Source organism: Pan troglodytes, chromosome 8 (genome assembly GCF_028858775.2).
Source record: "Pan troglodytes isolate AG18354 chromosome 8, NHGRI_mPanTro3-v2.0_pri, whole genome shotgun sequence".
Classification (NCBI taxonomy): Eukaryota; Metazoa; Chordata; class Mammalia; order Primates; family Hominidae; genus Pan; species Pan troglodytes.
In genome coordinates, this window is record NC_072406.2 from 47,418,265 (window position 1) to 47,432,110 (window position 13,846).

The 13,846-nt window shown below is 39.3% G+C and overlaps 1 protein-coding gene across 27 annotated transcripts in view; it reads right to left on the reverse strand.

The window, feature by feature from the left end:
- The window catches only part of PARD3 (par-3 family cell polarity regulator), a 708,800-nt gene that overhangs the window by 360,290 nt on the left and 334,664 nt on the right, over window positions 1-13,846 (reverse strand). For all 27 annotated transcript variants that reach the window (XM_001145290.7, XM_001144818.7, XM_001144902.7 and 24 more), the window contains one exon: window positions 2,331-2,509. In XM_001145290.7, coding sequence (XP_001145290.6) covers window positions 2,331-2,509 — 179 coding nt within the window. The remainder of the gene's footprint in view (window positions 1-2,330; window positions 2,510-13,846) is intronic.

Consider the following 13,846-nt stretch of genomic DNA (forward strand, 5'->3'; position numbering starts at 1 on the left):
AAATAAATAAATAAATAAATATTTAAAAATGAAACTGCGTCAGCTAGGTGGATGTGGTTAATTGGCAGTGAGAGTCTCAGTGCTCTCCTAACATGTGTTCCTGTGCTGCAGAGGTTTTAATGCTAATGTTCTACTTCCCAGGCTCTTCTGCAGAGAAGGGTCTAGATACAAACTGAACTCCACCTACTCAGATTCAGTAGCATGAGATTTTAATAGTGGTTTGAAACAGAATTTTCCTGGGCTGTTATGACTGGCAGCATTTCTAGGGTGGGTCTCCAGCTTCACAAGTGACAGAAGCAAGTTGAGTACACCTGGAGGCAGGGTGGTGTGTAGTGTGTAGGAGGCAGGCTCCGGTGGGAGGAGTTCAGGCCCCTGGACTGCAGCACCTCCTTCACCACGAAAGCAGAGAGGGTAGCTCCACAGGCAAGCCACATGTTTGTTACTGCATAGTTTTAAAGGTTCTCCAGGACCACCTAGGACCTGCTCTGCAAACCCTTCCAGTGATTTTGTGAGAAAAACATTCTAAGTGATAAATTCCTTTTGTTCAAAAATGTTTTATGATAAAAACAGGTTCTGTTTGCTGCAACTGAAACGGACTCACACATCCAAGATGTTGAATGACTTGAAAAGAAACTTCAGTATGCTTCAAACAGTTGAAAACCTAGTTAAAAAAAATTTTTTTAACTGCCAACTTGACTTGTTTACACATTTGTGAATATCCATGTAAATTAAATTAGGTCTATTCTAAAAAAGATTAACTGCCACGAGACCCACTGATAAACTGGATTCTGCTTCTTTGGATAGTCTACTGCAAGATAAAGTCCTCAAAACTTTCAAGCTAATCTTAATGAGAAGATCTTCCAATATGGCTCCTCAACACATCTATAAAAACAAAGTATTTCAGGAGACTAAGCCTAACAGTTAAGTTCATAATTCAAAAAAATCAGAAACTAAATATACTCTTTTTTTCAACTAGATTCTTCTCAGTTTAAACCTATGTTTCCCATGTACTTTTTTTGTCACTAGAATTACTACAGAGAGGAGTGTGCTGAAATGCAAACCAAAGTTGAAAGAAATATTTAAAACAGGTATTTTTATACCTATGCAAAGAATAAATCAAGCAAATATCTAGCTACATCTTTTTCATCTTATGTGATTAGTATTATTTTGACATTTCTCAATATATACTGTGCTAACTTACTGGCTGCACTGAAAAAATGTTTATTAATTCTTTCAACAGTTTATTGAGCATCTACAGATTCAAAAGTGAAAATGATAGATTCAGCAAAAAGCACATTAAATAAGAGGTGAGAAGCGTGACAAAAAGGAACAATAAGGGTTCTGACAAAGAGCATCAACATTTTTGTTGTTGTTGAGATGGAGTCTCATTCTGTCGCCCAGGCTAGAGTGCAGTGGCGTGATCTCGGCTCACTGCAACCTCCGCCTCCTGGGTTCAAGCGATTATTGTGCCTCAGCATCCTGAGTAGTTGGGATTACAGGTGCATGCCAGCACACCTGGCTAATTTTTGTATTTTTAGTGGAGATGGGGTTTTGCTATGTTGGCCAGGCAGGCCTTGACCTCCTGGCCAGGAGTTCCACCTGCCTTGGACTCCCAAAGTGCAGAGATTATAGGTGGGAGCCACCACGCCCAGCCAACAAATTTTTTAAAACAGACAAAACAGGCTAAAATAAAGTTTCTTTATTCAGATTAAATAAATTAGGTCAAGGACTAAAATAAATTAGGTCAGGGAAGAAAGTATTATGAAGACTAGACAACACACTTCCATTTACAAGGAGACTTAGGATAAAACGATCAACTGTGTAATCAAACTAAATTACCATGAAGTCCACTTTCATCCTTAAAAGTTCATAATGTTCTAAGTTCCTTAATGTACCTCATGAACCAATATAAATATTTGCTTATAAATGTGTCAAATATCCCTGTAAGAACATAGAAAAAGCAAATAAAGAGGCTGCCTGTGAGGAGAAATGGGAGAGGAGACCACGAGACACAGCAAGAAAGGGACTTTATATGGTACACAATGTGTTGAATATTTTCATTTTTAACGATATGAAATGGAATCTATTCAAAAAATGGATATATTAATAAGTGCACACCATACATGGCACTGATTTTCATCAGAAAATCCAAGTGTGATATAAAATAGGAGACTATCTGAACTTTGATATGAAAGTTGGTACCACGCTCACAAAAGGCCATCATGAAGATGCCCTGGAATCCAATGGTTTACCCAAGACACGACACTCATCACGGACACCAAGAAGTCAGGAGGGGCAAGAGACAGCAGCAAACAAGCAGAGGTGGTTACCTTCCTGTCGCAGGTTTTAGGACTCCCAGCAGTGTTCTGCTTGAGGAAGCCAGCTGTTGTTGACCAGCGTGTGGGATTTTTCCTTGAAGGCTCTTCCGAGGAAAAATTACTATCACTGACAGAAGTGGAGAGGCCAATTAGAGCTGGGTCACTACTGCGTCGAACATGAAGAGGCATATCTGTAAACACAAAAGCACTATGCTGAAAAATAAGATACTAATGTTGGTAAACTACATGTTAGGAGAACGTAGGGAAATCCTAAAGATTAAGGAACAGAATTACACTTTTGTAAAAGGGGACAAGTGGGTCAGTATTCTAAACACAAATTCCTTTAGGTCCTTTAAAATACTACACGGTGAAAGAGATGCGGTCAAGTGTCAGCTCCGAGCAAAATGGCCCAGGTTTGTACTTGGACTTCACTCCTTGTTATCTATGTGGCCCTGGCCAGGTTGACTAACTGTTCTCTGCCTCTAGTCCTTTCCAACTCAAATGAAAATAAAACAGTACCTCTTTCATCAGGGTAATGTAAGGACTAAATAATATAAAGGGGTTAAACAGTGCTAGACATATAGTGTGCACTCAGTAGAGAGTAATATAATAACCATTACTGTGATCATTACCCCAATATTTCTAAATAATCATCACATATATCATTTAAAAAATAATGAATCTAAGCAAGTAAACAAATTTCACCTACCTTTTAATCATATCTACTGGAATAAAAACACAGAATCTATATAGTTAACAAATAATTTATTGTATATTTCAAAGTAGCTAGAAGAGAGGATTTGAAATGTTTCCAATACAAAAAAAGATAAATAATTGAGGTGTGAATATCCTAATTACCTAGATTTGACCATTACACATGGTATGCATGTATCAAAACATCACATATTCTCCGTAAATACATAAAATTATGTATCAATTTTTAAAAATCTATAGAATCTAGACATTTGGCTGCTCTACTGAAAAATTTTGTTGAATAAAATGTTTCTTTTGTTCAATAAAGTATTGTCAGAAAGTGTAGTGCCCAAATATATTATTTATACTTAAGACAGAAAATACTCAAAGTAATATGTTAATCTGCAGGTAGTTTCTGTCATATACTCACATATACAATTACACGAAAGGTAGTATTTTAGCAAATGTACTTGCATAGAAGAGCTTGCTTGCAATTGCTATAACAGTATCAATAATACACTCAGGTGAACATTTGTATCATTATCAGTAACAATGAGAACAGCCTGGCAAATAGGATCACTGTCACAGCAGAGAAGAAACAGAATTAAAAATGCAAAGTGAAGAAGAAAAGAGTCTGCAATAGCTGCAATCAGAACTAAAAGTTCCACTCAGCAACTGAGTGAAATCACTCAAAAACATAAGACAAAATTTAAATTATGTTTAGAATACTCTGTTTTTAAAAACTAGGATGTAAGTATTTGTTTTAAAGCCTCTAACAATACAGTTTTACTGACTGATTGACTGGTTGAGACAGAGTCTGGCTCTGTCACCCAGGCTGGAATGCAGTGGCACAATCTCGGCTCACAGCAAACTCCGCCTCCTGGGTTCAAGTGATTCACCTGCCTCAGCCTCCCGAGTAGCTACAGGCTACTACAAGTGTGCATCACCATGATAAGCTAGTTTTTGTGTTTTTAGTAGAGACGGGGTTTCACCATGTTAGCCAGGCTGGTCTTGAACTCCTGACCTCAGGTTATCCACCCGCCTCGGCCCCAAAAAGTGCTGGGATTACAGGCGTGAGCCACCACGTCCGGTCTAATGACATAGCTTCAACCATGAAGCAGTAAACTCATCATTTATTCTAGGAGGGATATTTTTGAAACACTGGTGCACTGGTCAATGGTAAAGATATGGAAACCTTGAGGATACCAAACAGGCTATTTATATACAGTGAAAGCTGTATTTAAACCACTGTCAATCCAATAGTCTCCAATGTGAAAGCAAATTAGAACTTATCAGAGCAAACAGAAGCATATGAAACATAGTAATAACAAATTTAACATGGACTTCTACATCATGAGGATTCAATAATAATAACAGTCTGAGCAACGTTACTAGAGCAAAAATTTAGTCAACTCCAAATTTAATACTTTGGTGGCTATCTTAATGTGCTGAGAGAAACATAAACATGAGGATTTTAATAATTTCTGGATTTTAGTGTCTGTAAACATTCATGACAACCTTTGCTGCTTATTAATTTATACCCCCCAAAATAAAAATAAACATCAATAAGAACTATATAGTCACTCTTAGAACAAGGTCGCAAAAATACACATCTAAAAATTGATATGCATTAATATTACAATGCCCTTACTATAAGGAAAGTTCTCTACCAAGAGGAAGCAAAATTTCCAGAATCATCAAATTAAAAACTGTAAGGAAAAAAGCAACAAAATGGGGAGAGGTGGGCAGGAAAAGTCTAAAAACTTTTAGACAATGTTATTACTTAGACACAGATTCTGTTGCTTTCCAATTACAGGGTTAGTTATTCAGTTGTTAGGTACCTCTGTACACCTCCATTTCTCTCCCTCTTCTGTCACCCATCTGTATGTAAGTCTACAAGAGGCACTATTAACTCAGAAGAGGAGGCCTTTAAAAAATAGCAAAAACATAGGACCAAAAGCAGTACCCAATATCTATAGTAAAATAATCAAAGAAAAGTATATTCTAACCCCCCAATAAATTCAAGGACTGAATTAGCTTGGACACAATAAAACTGCTTGCCCTACTTGTGTTTGAAATTTTCCTCAGGAGAATACATTGCATACATGATTTTGATTAAATAATTAAGACCATCTTCTTAAGATTAGACACAAACATTGTGTTAATGTGTTAGTCTGCAACAGACAGACAAAAATAATTAGCATTTATCTCTATATACCTGTAGCTCTCAAAATAAAATATGGACTGGGGGAAAGGAGATTTGAGAAGAGGAAGATAACAGAGGGAGCTCCAGGCCCTGCGGGATGTCTCTTATGGTGGGTGATGGAGCTCATGGATAGGGTGGTGTTTGCATAAACTGCAATGTGAAGGCTGCTACAGCGAATGCTCTATCATGCAGCCCTTCTTGTTAGTTCTTCCAACATTAAACTTTTTGTTTGCATTTCAGCAATATTTATAAAATAAATTAAAATAAATACAGTCTGGATCTTCTATTTGCACTACCTCGTCACTGAGTACTCCCATGCAATTTCAGGTGCCACGTTTACATTTATGTCCACTGTCAAATTCAGGAAGGAGTCCTAGATTTGATTACCACGCTGATGAGAAAGAACAAAACCCAATAAAAGAAGTCAACGAGGCCAGGTGCAATGGCTCACACCTATAATCCCAGCACCTGGGGAGGCCAAAGTGGGAGAATTGCTTGAGGTCAGGAGTTCAAGACCAACTTGGGCAACACAGTGAGATCCTGTCTCTACAAAAAATAAAAAAAAATGGACAACTGTGGTAGCACTTTCCTGTAGTCCTAGTGTAGGAGGCAGGACTTGACTGCAGAGGCAGGGCTTGGACACCAGACCAAACTGAGGACTGGCTAAAACAGGGCTGGGACAGAAGCAGTTTTCCGTCAAACACACTCACCAGCTGTCATGTCAGTTTACTACTGCCATGGCAACACCTAGGTGTTACCTACTGTTTCCGTGGTAATAACCTAATGTCCCAGTTACTACTCCTTTCCTAAAAATTTCTGTATAAACTTCCCCTTAATCTGCATGTAATTAAAAGTGAGTATAAATATGATTGCAAAACTCCCCTGGGCTGCTACTCTCTGCCCATAGAGTACCCCTGCTCTGCAGAAGCAGTCACAGAGCTGCGACACTGTTGCTTCAACAAAGCTGTTTTCTTCTAGCCCCAGCTTGCCCTTGAATTCTTTCCTGGGCAAAGACAAGGACCCTTATGGGCTAAGCCCCACTGTGGGGCTCACATGTCCTGCATCAGTCCCAGCTACTCAGGAGTCTTAGGTGGGAAGATTACTCGAGCCCAGGAGTTCAAGGCTGCAGTGAGCCGTGATTATACTACTGCACTCCAGCCTGGGCAACAGAGCAAGGCCCTGTCAGTCAGTCACTCAACAGCATTTTCTCATCAAAGGATGGCCAAATGACATCATAATGATGTTGAAATCAAGGTTTTCTTATGGTTGGAAGTGCTGTAAGACCTGAGTCATCACAGTACATAAAGGCAGCATAACCCAGGTCCAAATAAATAGACCCCATGCCACCCCGGGGCAGGTATAGGTTCATACAGCCTACAATTTAGACTCAGCAAGACTTCTTCATCTCTCACAATGATGTGCTTCTATCTGATGGATCTCTGTTACACATCTGGATGTGTATTGGTTTATGATTTCTTCTTGGATTTATGATTGCATGAAAATTATAAGGCATTTTTATGGAGTTTTCACACACACATACACACGCGTGCACAAAGTTTAGTAACATTGTACTAGAACCCACCACTTAAACGGAGGGATCTGAAATTTTTTTATTTAAATAAGGCACTACATCAGACACATGGAAAAACATGCGACCCACGTCACAGATGAGTAAGCTGAGGCTCAGAGAGATGACATGAAAAGTCCGTTTTCCAGCCAAGACATCAGGCCCCTGAGCCAGTGCTCAATCACAAACCACAAATTATGAAATCAAATCTATTAAGTTCCATTCCTAGCTACCTGTGGATACAAATGTTGGTTTGTTTTTTAAAAGAGAAGAATTTTGTTGTTTTCCTAGTAGAATTATGCACTGAGAAATCATATCCTGATTTTAATTCATAGCACGATTTCATTTTGGGAAGAGGAAGAAACGTTACTTACCCATAAACATATAATTGTAAGAGACATCCAAATTTCAGAAATGTTAAAATAGGAAAAGGAAAAAAATCTATCATTAAATGGAGGAAGTACTACATATAAAATAGGAAAGCATGCCTGCAAGGAAACAGGACTAGATTCAGTGATTCCCAAACTCTGATCTCAGGGCCCTTTCACACTCTAAAAATTGACGACCTCAAAGAGTTTTTGTTTATGGGAGGGTAGAGCTAGTGATATTTACCATTTTAGGAGTGAAAATGAGAACAACTTTAAAATATGTATTAATTCACTTTAATAATAATAAAACCCATCACATGTTAACACAACTCAATTTTATGAAAATTGTATTTTATAAAACAAAACACATTTAGTGGAAAGAGCAGCAATGTTTTACATTTTGCTTAATAGAAGACATCTGGATTCTCATATCTGCTTCTGCATTCTCAGTTGCCATACGAAAAAGTATATAAAGGAAAAACAGAACTTCACAAATATGTAGCTGGAAGAGGGAATAATATCTTAATGGCTTTTCCAGAAAATTTTAGATTTTCTTCTGTGATACCACACCATAACTCGACCAGCGGTGGTTTCTCAAAGGTCAGCTACAATGTGAATGTGAAGTTTTCTTTCTTTGTTACATTAAAATCTATTTGTCTCACATTTTGAATTAAACTTCTACCCATGAGAAATTCCATAACATTAGTCATTTGGAAAATATTAGTTACTGAGTTATGCCAATCTTCCAAATGTTGATACATTTCTTTATTTCAGAAAATCACATGTTAATATCTCTGCCAATTTAATCAGAAATATCTTTATGTACTGGGAAGCAGTCATGCTCACAGGGGGACATAAGTTTTCCAAAACCTAATTTTACCTAGAAAGTTCGAATTTTATCTTTAGCAACAAATATTGCCCATTTTTTGCCTTATAGCGACAGGCTTGTGTCACTCATTTTTAATAAACTCTCTGCCAGACACTCAGGTCTGAATAACCAGTTTTTCTGTCCGTATTTCAAATGAAAACGCTGTTCCATGAGAAAACCTCACCATGTAAATCAAGCCTTCGCATAAAAGTATTTCTCAAGACAACCACTGAGAAGCTGGGCGCGGTGGCTCACGAATGTAACGCTAGCTACTGAAGGAGGCTGAAGCAGAAGGATCACTTGAGCCCAGGAGTTCAAGGCCAAGCTGGGCAACACAGTGAGACCTTACCTCAACAAAAATAAAATTAAATTAAAATTTAAAAAGGAACCACTGAGCGTCCATATGTTGGAGAAGTGTTTTATGCCGACATCATCACACAAAATGTTAAATTGTATATTAAAGAGTCAGGTTTTAAGTAATTAATTTTGTTTCTTCATCAAAAACAGTGGGTGAAAATGGCTTTTAAAAACACTGTGAGTGTGTGGGGTAAAGAATACATTTGGTGCCACCGTCTTGATTTGTGCCAAGTGATCTCTACATTTTTGCCCCTCAGGGCCTGGGCACCACTGATGTAGATGTCAACTCAGTGAACAACACAAAATCGGGTTTCATAATACTCTGAAAACAGTACTGCACTTATGGCCTTCCTGAAATGATCTTAGTGATCCCTTAGGGCCCAGAGACCACATGCTAAGAACCACTGGCCTAGACCTGTGATACTGGCATATCAGTCACCTCTCTGGGCCTCCATCCCTAATTTATAAATTCAGAGGCTGCATTGCTGGGTTTAGAAGTTCCCTTTAATACCAAAAAGATGCGAGTACACATATGTTCATATACCCCCAACCGGTGATCATCCACCAAACCTCATCCTGACAGAATAACAATTTATGAAAAATGTACTAGAAAAAAACATAAAAGCACTGCAAAGCAGTCTCAGCAGCCATGCTCAGGGTAACTCCCAACAGGTCAAAGTACGACAAGCAACACAGAGTTCTAGAGAATGGTGTAGTAGTAGTCACAAATGGCATGAGATCTTTTCATGAGTTTCACCTTATTTTAAGGAAAGACATTCGTATAAATATGTGGCCTTATCAACAAAATGAATCATGAAACACAACTGCCTGATTCATCTAAAAGTTCACCTAAAAGGTTCCCCACCTCTAACTGTCCTGACTAATATAACATTGCATAAAGAAGGTAATTTTGCTTTGGCCTCGGATGAATAAAACATGATCTTCTCACCTATGATTTGCTACGTTGCTGGGGCCCATGGCCTATTTCAGCATTATTAATAATCTGATGTAATTTGTGTTCATTACAGTAATTAGAAATAATAGGAGCTTCTCATTTAAGGTAATTTGGTCACATTATGGCCACTCCTTATCTCAAATTTTAGCAAAACTGATGCATTTTAAAATATGATAAAACTTTCTAATCCCATAATCTTCTGATTTATTTAATATATAGATTTTCAAAGTATATCCTCTGAAATATTAAAAAGAAAATTCAAAGACAAGGATCTTCAATAATTAAGCTGCTGCATGAAGCACAGAGCGACTGGTGCGATGTCACTGGGTCCAGAATGAGGGTGGAGACTGTTTGATGTGTACACTGCTTTGAAGAGAGGATAAAACAGCAATAAACCTTCATCACAAGATCTGAAATTCTCTATGGCACTAATGCACTGTAAATACTGATGTCTCTCTCTAGGTAAGGTGCCTTTTAAATAAGTGGAAGAAATGGTGATCTAATTATGAATTAGAGCAAATACCAAAGGGCAGACATATACATTTTTAACTGTTAATTATCCCACCCTTTCTTCTCATCAACTTGCCCAATGTCTCTCTTCCTTCATTCTTCAAGTCGTTTTTCAACTATTTAACCACTTAAGGCAATGAATAAAACTCTGCCAAGAAGACAGGCATAAATCAACAAGGTATTTAATCGAATCTAAATATAATATGCAGTTACATGTGTGCTTTTAGAACTTATGATACAAACAGCAAAATTACTCTTCATGCAAAATGAAAACTGTCTCTCTCCCATCTTCAGGGCAATTATACATTTCCTAAAGAGACATCTAACCATGGGAAGAACCAAGTTATTATCACATGCTGTGGGGATACAAACCTGTCATCACGATTGCAAAACCAACCTTCAGATATGTGTTACTCCTTTTCATAAAGGTATTTATCCATATTTCACTTATTTCCTAGAATCTTTGGAAGAAATTTGTGGAAGGCAGGGCAAGAAATAAGCTTTGAAAAGCAACAAATGACTCAGAGAGAAGGATATAAAAATGAATCTTATCACCTTGTTATTAATTTTTTTTTCTATATAAGCAATAAATACAGGATACTATGGTTGGAAGATGCTTAGTGATAAACTGAAATATTACATTTTACAGGTAAGTGCAATGAGCACCACAAACATAGTTTAAGGGCTAGGTCAATCACTATACTCCAAGAAGACCCAGCTGCATTGGGAGTACTTGGTAATTGACTCTGTGCAATTCAGATCTGATCACATTGCTATCCAGACAAAAATAAAACATATCAAAAGTACAAGATGCCTATATGTTGCACTTGAAACAACAGGTGATTTAATGGTAAGTTTAAGATACATTTCTGTGGATAACAGGATGTTTTCAATGGTTGCACTGAATCCAACACACATAAGGAGGGAAAATAAAGTCAAGGGGAAAAAAATATATGGAATTTTCTTTCGAGACGGAGTTTCACTCTAGTTGCCCAGGCTGGAGTGTAATGGTGCGATCTCGGCTCACTGCAACCTCCGCCTCCCAGGTTTAAGTAATTATCCTGCCTCAGCCTCCCGAGTAGCTGGGATTACAGGCATGTGCCACCACGCCCAGCTAATTTTGTATATTTAGTAGAGACAGGTTTTCTCCATGTTGGTCAGGCTGGTCTCAAACTCCCGACCTCAGGTGATCCACCCACCTGGGCCTCCCAAAGTGCTGGGATTACAGGAGTGAATATATGCAATTTTCTAATGACATATTAATGTTTCCATCCAAAAGCCAAGCATTTTTCTGAGGCATATTAAATCTATACCATTACAATTCTCATTCTGAAACTGACAATATAACTACTCTGATCAAAAATCTTCTAAACACTCACCTGAGTACCAGAGAAAATCTGAATAAGATTGTATACATTTTATATAAAGGCTGTATATTAATGTTATATAAATGTTAATATTGTGGTTGTGACAGAACAGGAACTTTTCTCAAAATCTTATCATTGAAATGAATCTCTCTGTATCATTTCTTATACCTGCATGAGATTCTATGATTAGCTCAAATTTAATTTTTTTTTTTTTTTTTTTTTTTTTTTTTTGAGACAGAGTCTCGCCCTGTCGCCCAGGCTGGAGTGCAGTGGCACAATCTTGGCTCACTGCAAGCTCCACCTCCCGGGTTCATGCCATTCTGCTGCCTCAGCCTCCCGAGTAGCTGGGACTACAGGCGCCTGCCACCACGCCCGGCTAATTTTTTGTATTTTTAGTAGAGACGGGGTTTCACTGTGTTAGCCAGGATGGTCTCTATCTCCTGACCTCATGATCTACCCACCTCGGCCTCCCAAAGTCCTGGGATTACAGGCGTGAGCCACGGCGCCCAGCCTTTAAATTTTTTTTAAAGCACAAAGAGTTAAACAAAATCCCAGTTGCAAATTCTCAATGTCAAGGCCTGCCGCAATCGAGACTTAGGGTACCTTCCTAACATTATTTCCGATAATATTCTTCTTATCACCCAATGTTTAGCCCCTACAGCCACTGCCGGTGCCCTGTAGCCTGTCCACACAGACAGCTCCCTGAACATGCACCACAGTAGACAACTGCATGGCACACCAGTGCTGCAACTTCCATTATCAGGAACCTTTGCCCTCCTCTCCACCCACTTCAGTATGTCCTGTACTCTACAAGTCCTCCTCAAATGACAGCACCTCCTCCAACCCATCAGATCTAGTATTTGTGTCCTGGCACCAAGTGTTTTGCGGACTCAGAGAGGGGTCTTTGAGGACAGTTTAGCAGAAAGACTGTTTCTAATATATGGCAGGATTAAGGAATGACAACAAAGGGTATAGTGCCCTCTGCTCACATGAGGCAAGGGGAGCTGTGACATTCCCCAGAGGGCCACAGCTACACAAAAGCCACAGCCAGGAAGGCTGAATAAGCCTGCCTTTTCCATCTTTCCACTTCTGTCAATGCCCTGCTGCTGCAGTCCTTGCAGGCACAAGGCAGACGGCATAGAGCCTGGACAGTCAGTGTGAGGGGCTGGCCTCTTGGCATATGGAGCAGAGCACAGATAGGTGTGGAGGATCAAAGGAAACAATCCAGCTCAGACGTACTAGTAAAATTCCTCTGCCTCTTTCTCCTACTGCACCTTGCTTCTCCTTTTTTGTTTTTTTAGAGACAAGGTCTTGCTCTGTCACCCAGGCTGGAGTGCAGTGCAAGATCACAGCTCACTGCAGCCTGGAACTCCTGGGCTTAGTGCTCCTCCAGCCTCAGCTGCACCAGTAACTGAGACTATAGGTGGACACCACTACTCCCGGTTAATTAATTTTTTATTTTTTGTAAAAACAGGATTTCACAGTGTGGCCCAGGCTGGTCACAAACTCCTGGCCTCAAAGTGAAACTCCCATCTCAGCCTCCTAAAGCCTTGAGATTACCAGCATGAACCACCTCGCCCAACCTGTTTCTACTTTTAATAGCATCGGCCAGTTATTCAACTAGAGGACAAGTATTGACTCTATTCATTTTTACAACTCATCCACTCTAGACACACACCCCAACAAAGTAGGAACAAAATGTTTTAAAGTTGGCTAAGATATATCAGTCAGGAACAAAAATACTTCCCAATTCGTTTTTTAAATAGATGTATTCCAATATTTTATTTTTATTTTAAACTTTTATTTTAGCTACAGGGGTACATCTGCAGGTTTTTCTTTCTTTTTTTTTTTTTTTTTTTTTTTTTTTTTGAGACGGAGTCTTGCTCTGTCACCAGCCTGGAGTGCAGTGGCGTGATCTCGGCTCACTGCAACCTCCGCTTCCCAGGTTCAAGCTCTTCTCCTGCCTCATCCTCCCAAGTAGCTGGGATTACAGGTGCCTGCCACCACACCTGGATAATTTTTGTAATTTTAATAGAGATGGGGTTTCACCATGTTGACCAGGCTTGTCTCAAACTCCTGACCTCAGGTGATCCACCCACCTCAGCCTCCCAAAGTGCTGGGGTTACAGGTGTGAGCCACCACGCCCAGCCCCTGCAGGTTTCTAATACAGGTAAATTTTGTGCCACAGGTTTGGTGTACAGAATATATCACCAACCAAGTAATAAGCATAGTATCCAACAGTTGTTTTATTTATTTATTTATTTATTTTTATCATCACCCTCCTCCCTTTCCCTCTCCCTCTCTCCACCCTCATGTAGGCCCCAGTGTGTGTTCAGGGACTCCTTTCCTTTCATCCCCAGGGTAGAACAGAGTGGTTAAGGGGCATAAGAAACGGACATCAGAGGTGAAAAGCCTTTGACTTCTCTCTTCCTGCCTCTCAGGCGAGAGTGAAGGACCTGGCCTGAGGCAATGATGTAAATGACCAGCTACTTATCAAAACAGGCATTGGCTACTGAATCCTTTGCATAAAAACGTGGTATCCCCAGGTCCTTTGCTAAGCCAGTACAGTTCAGGGGAAAAGTTAGTTGAGCCCCTGCCAGACACATCAGGGAGAGATCTGGCCACCCAGAGAGCAAA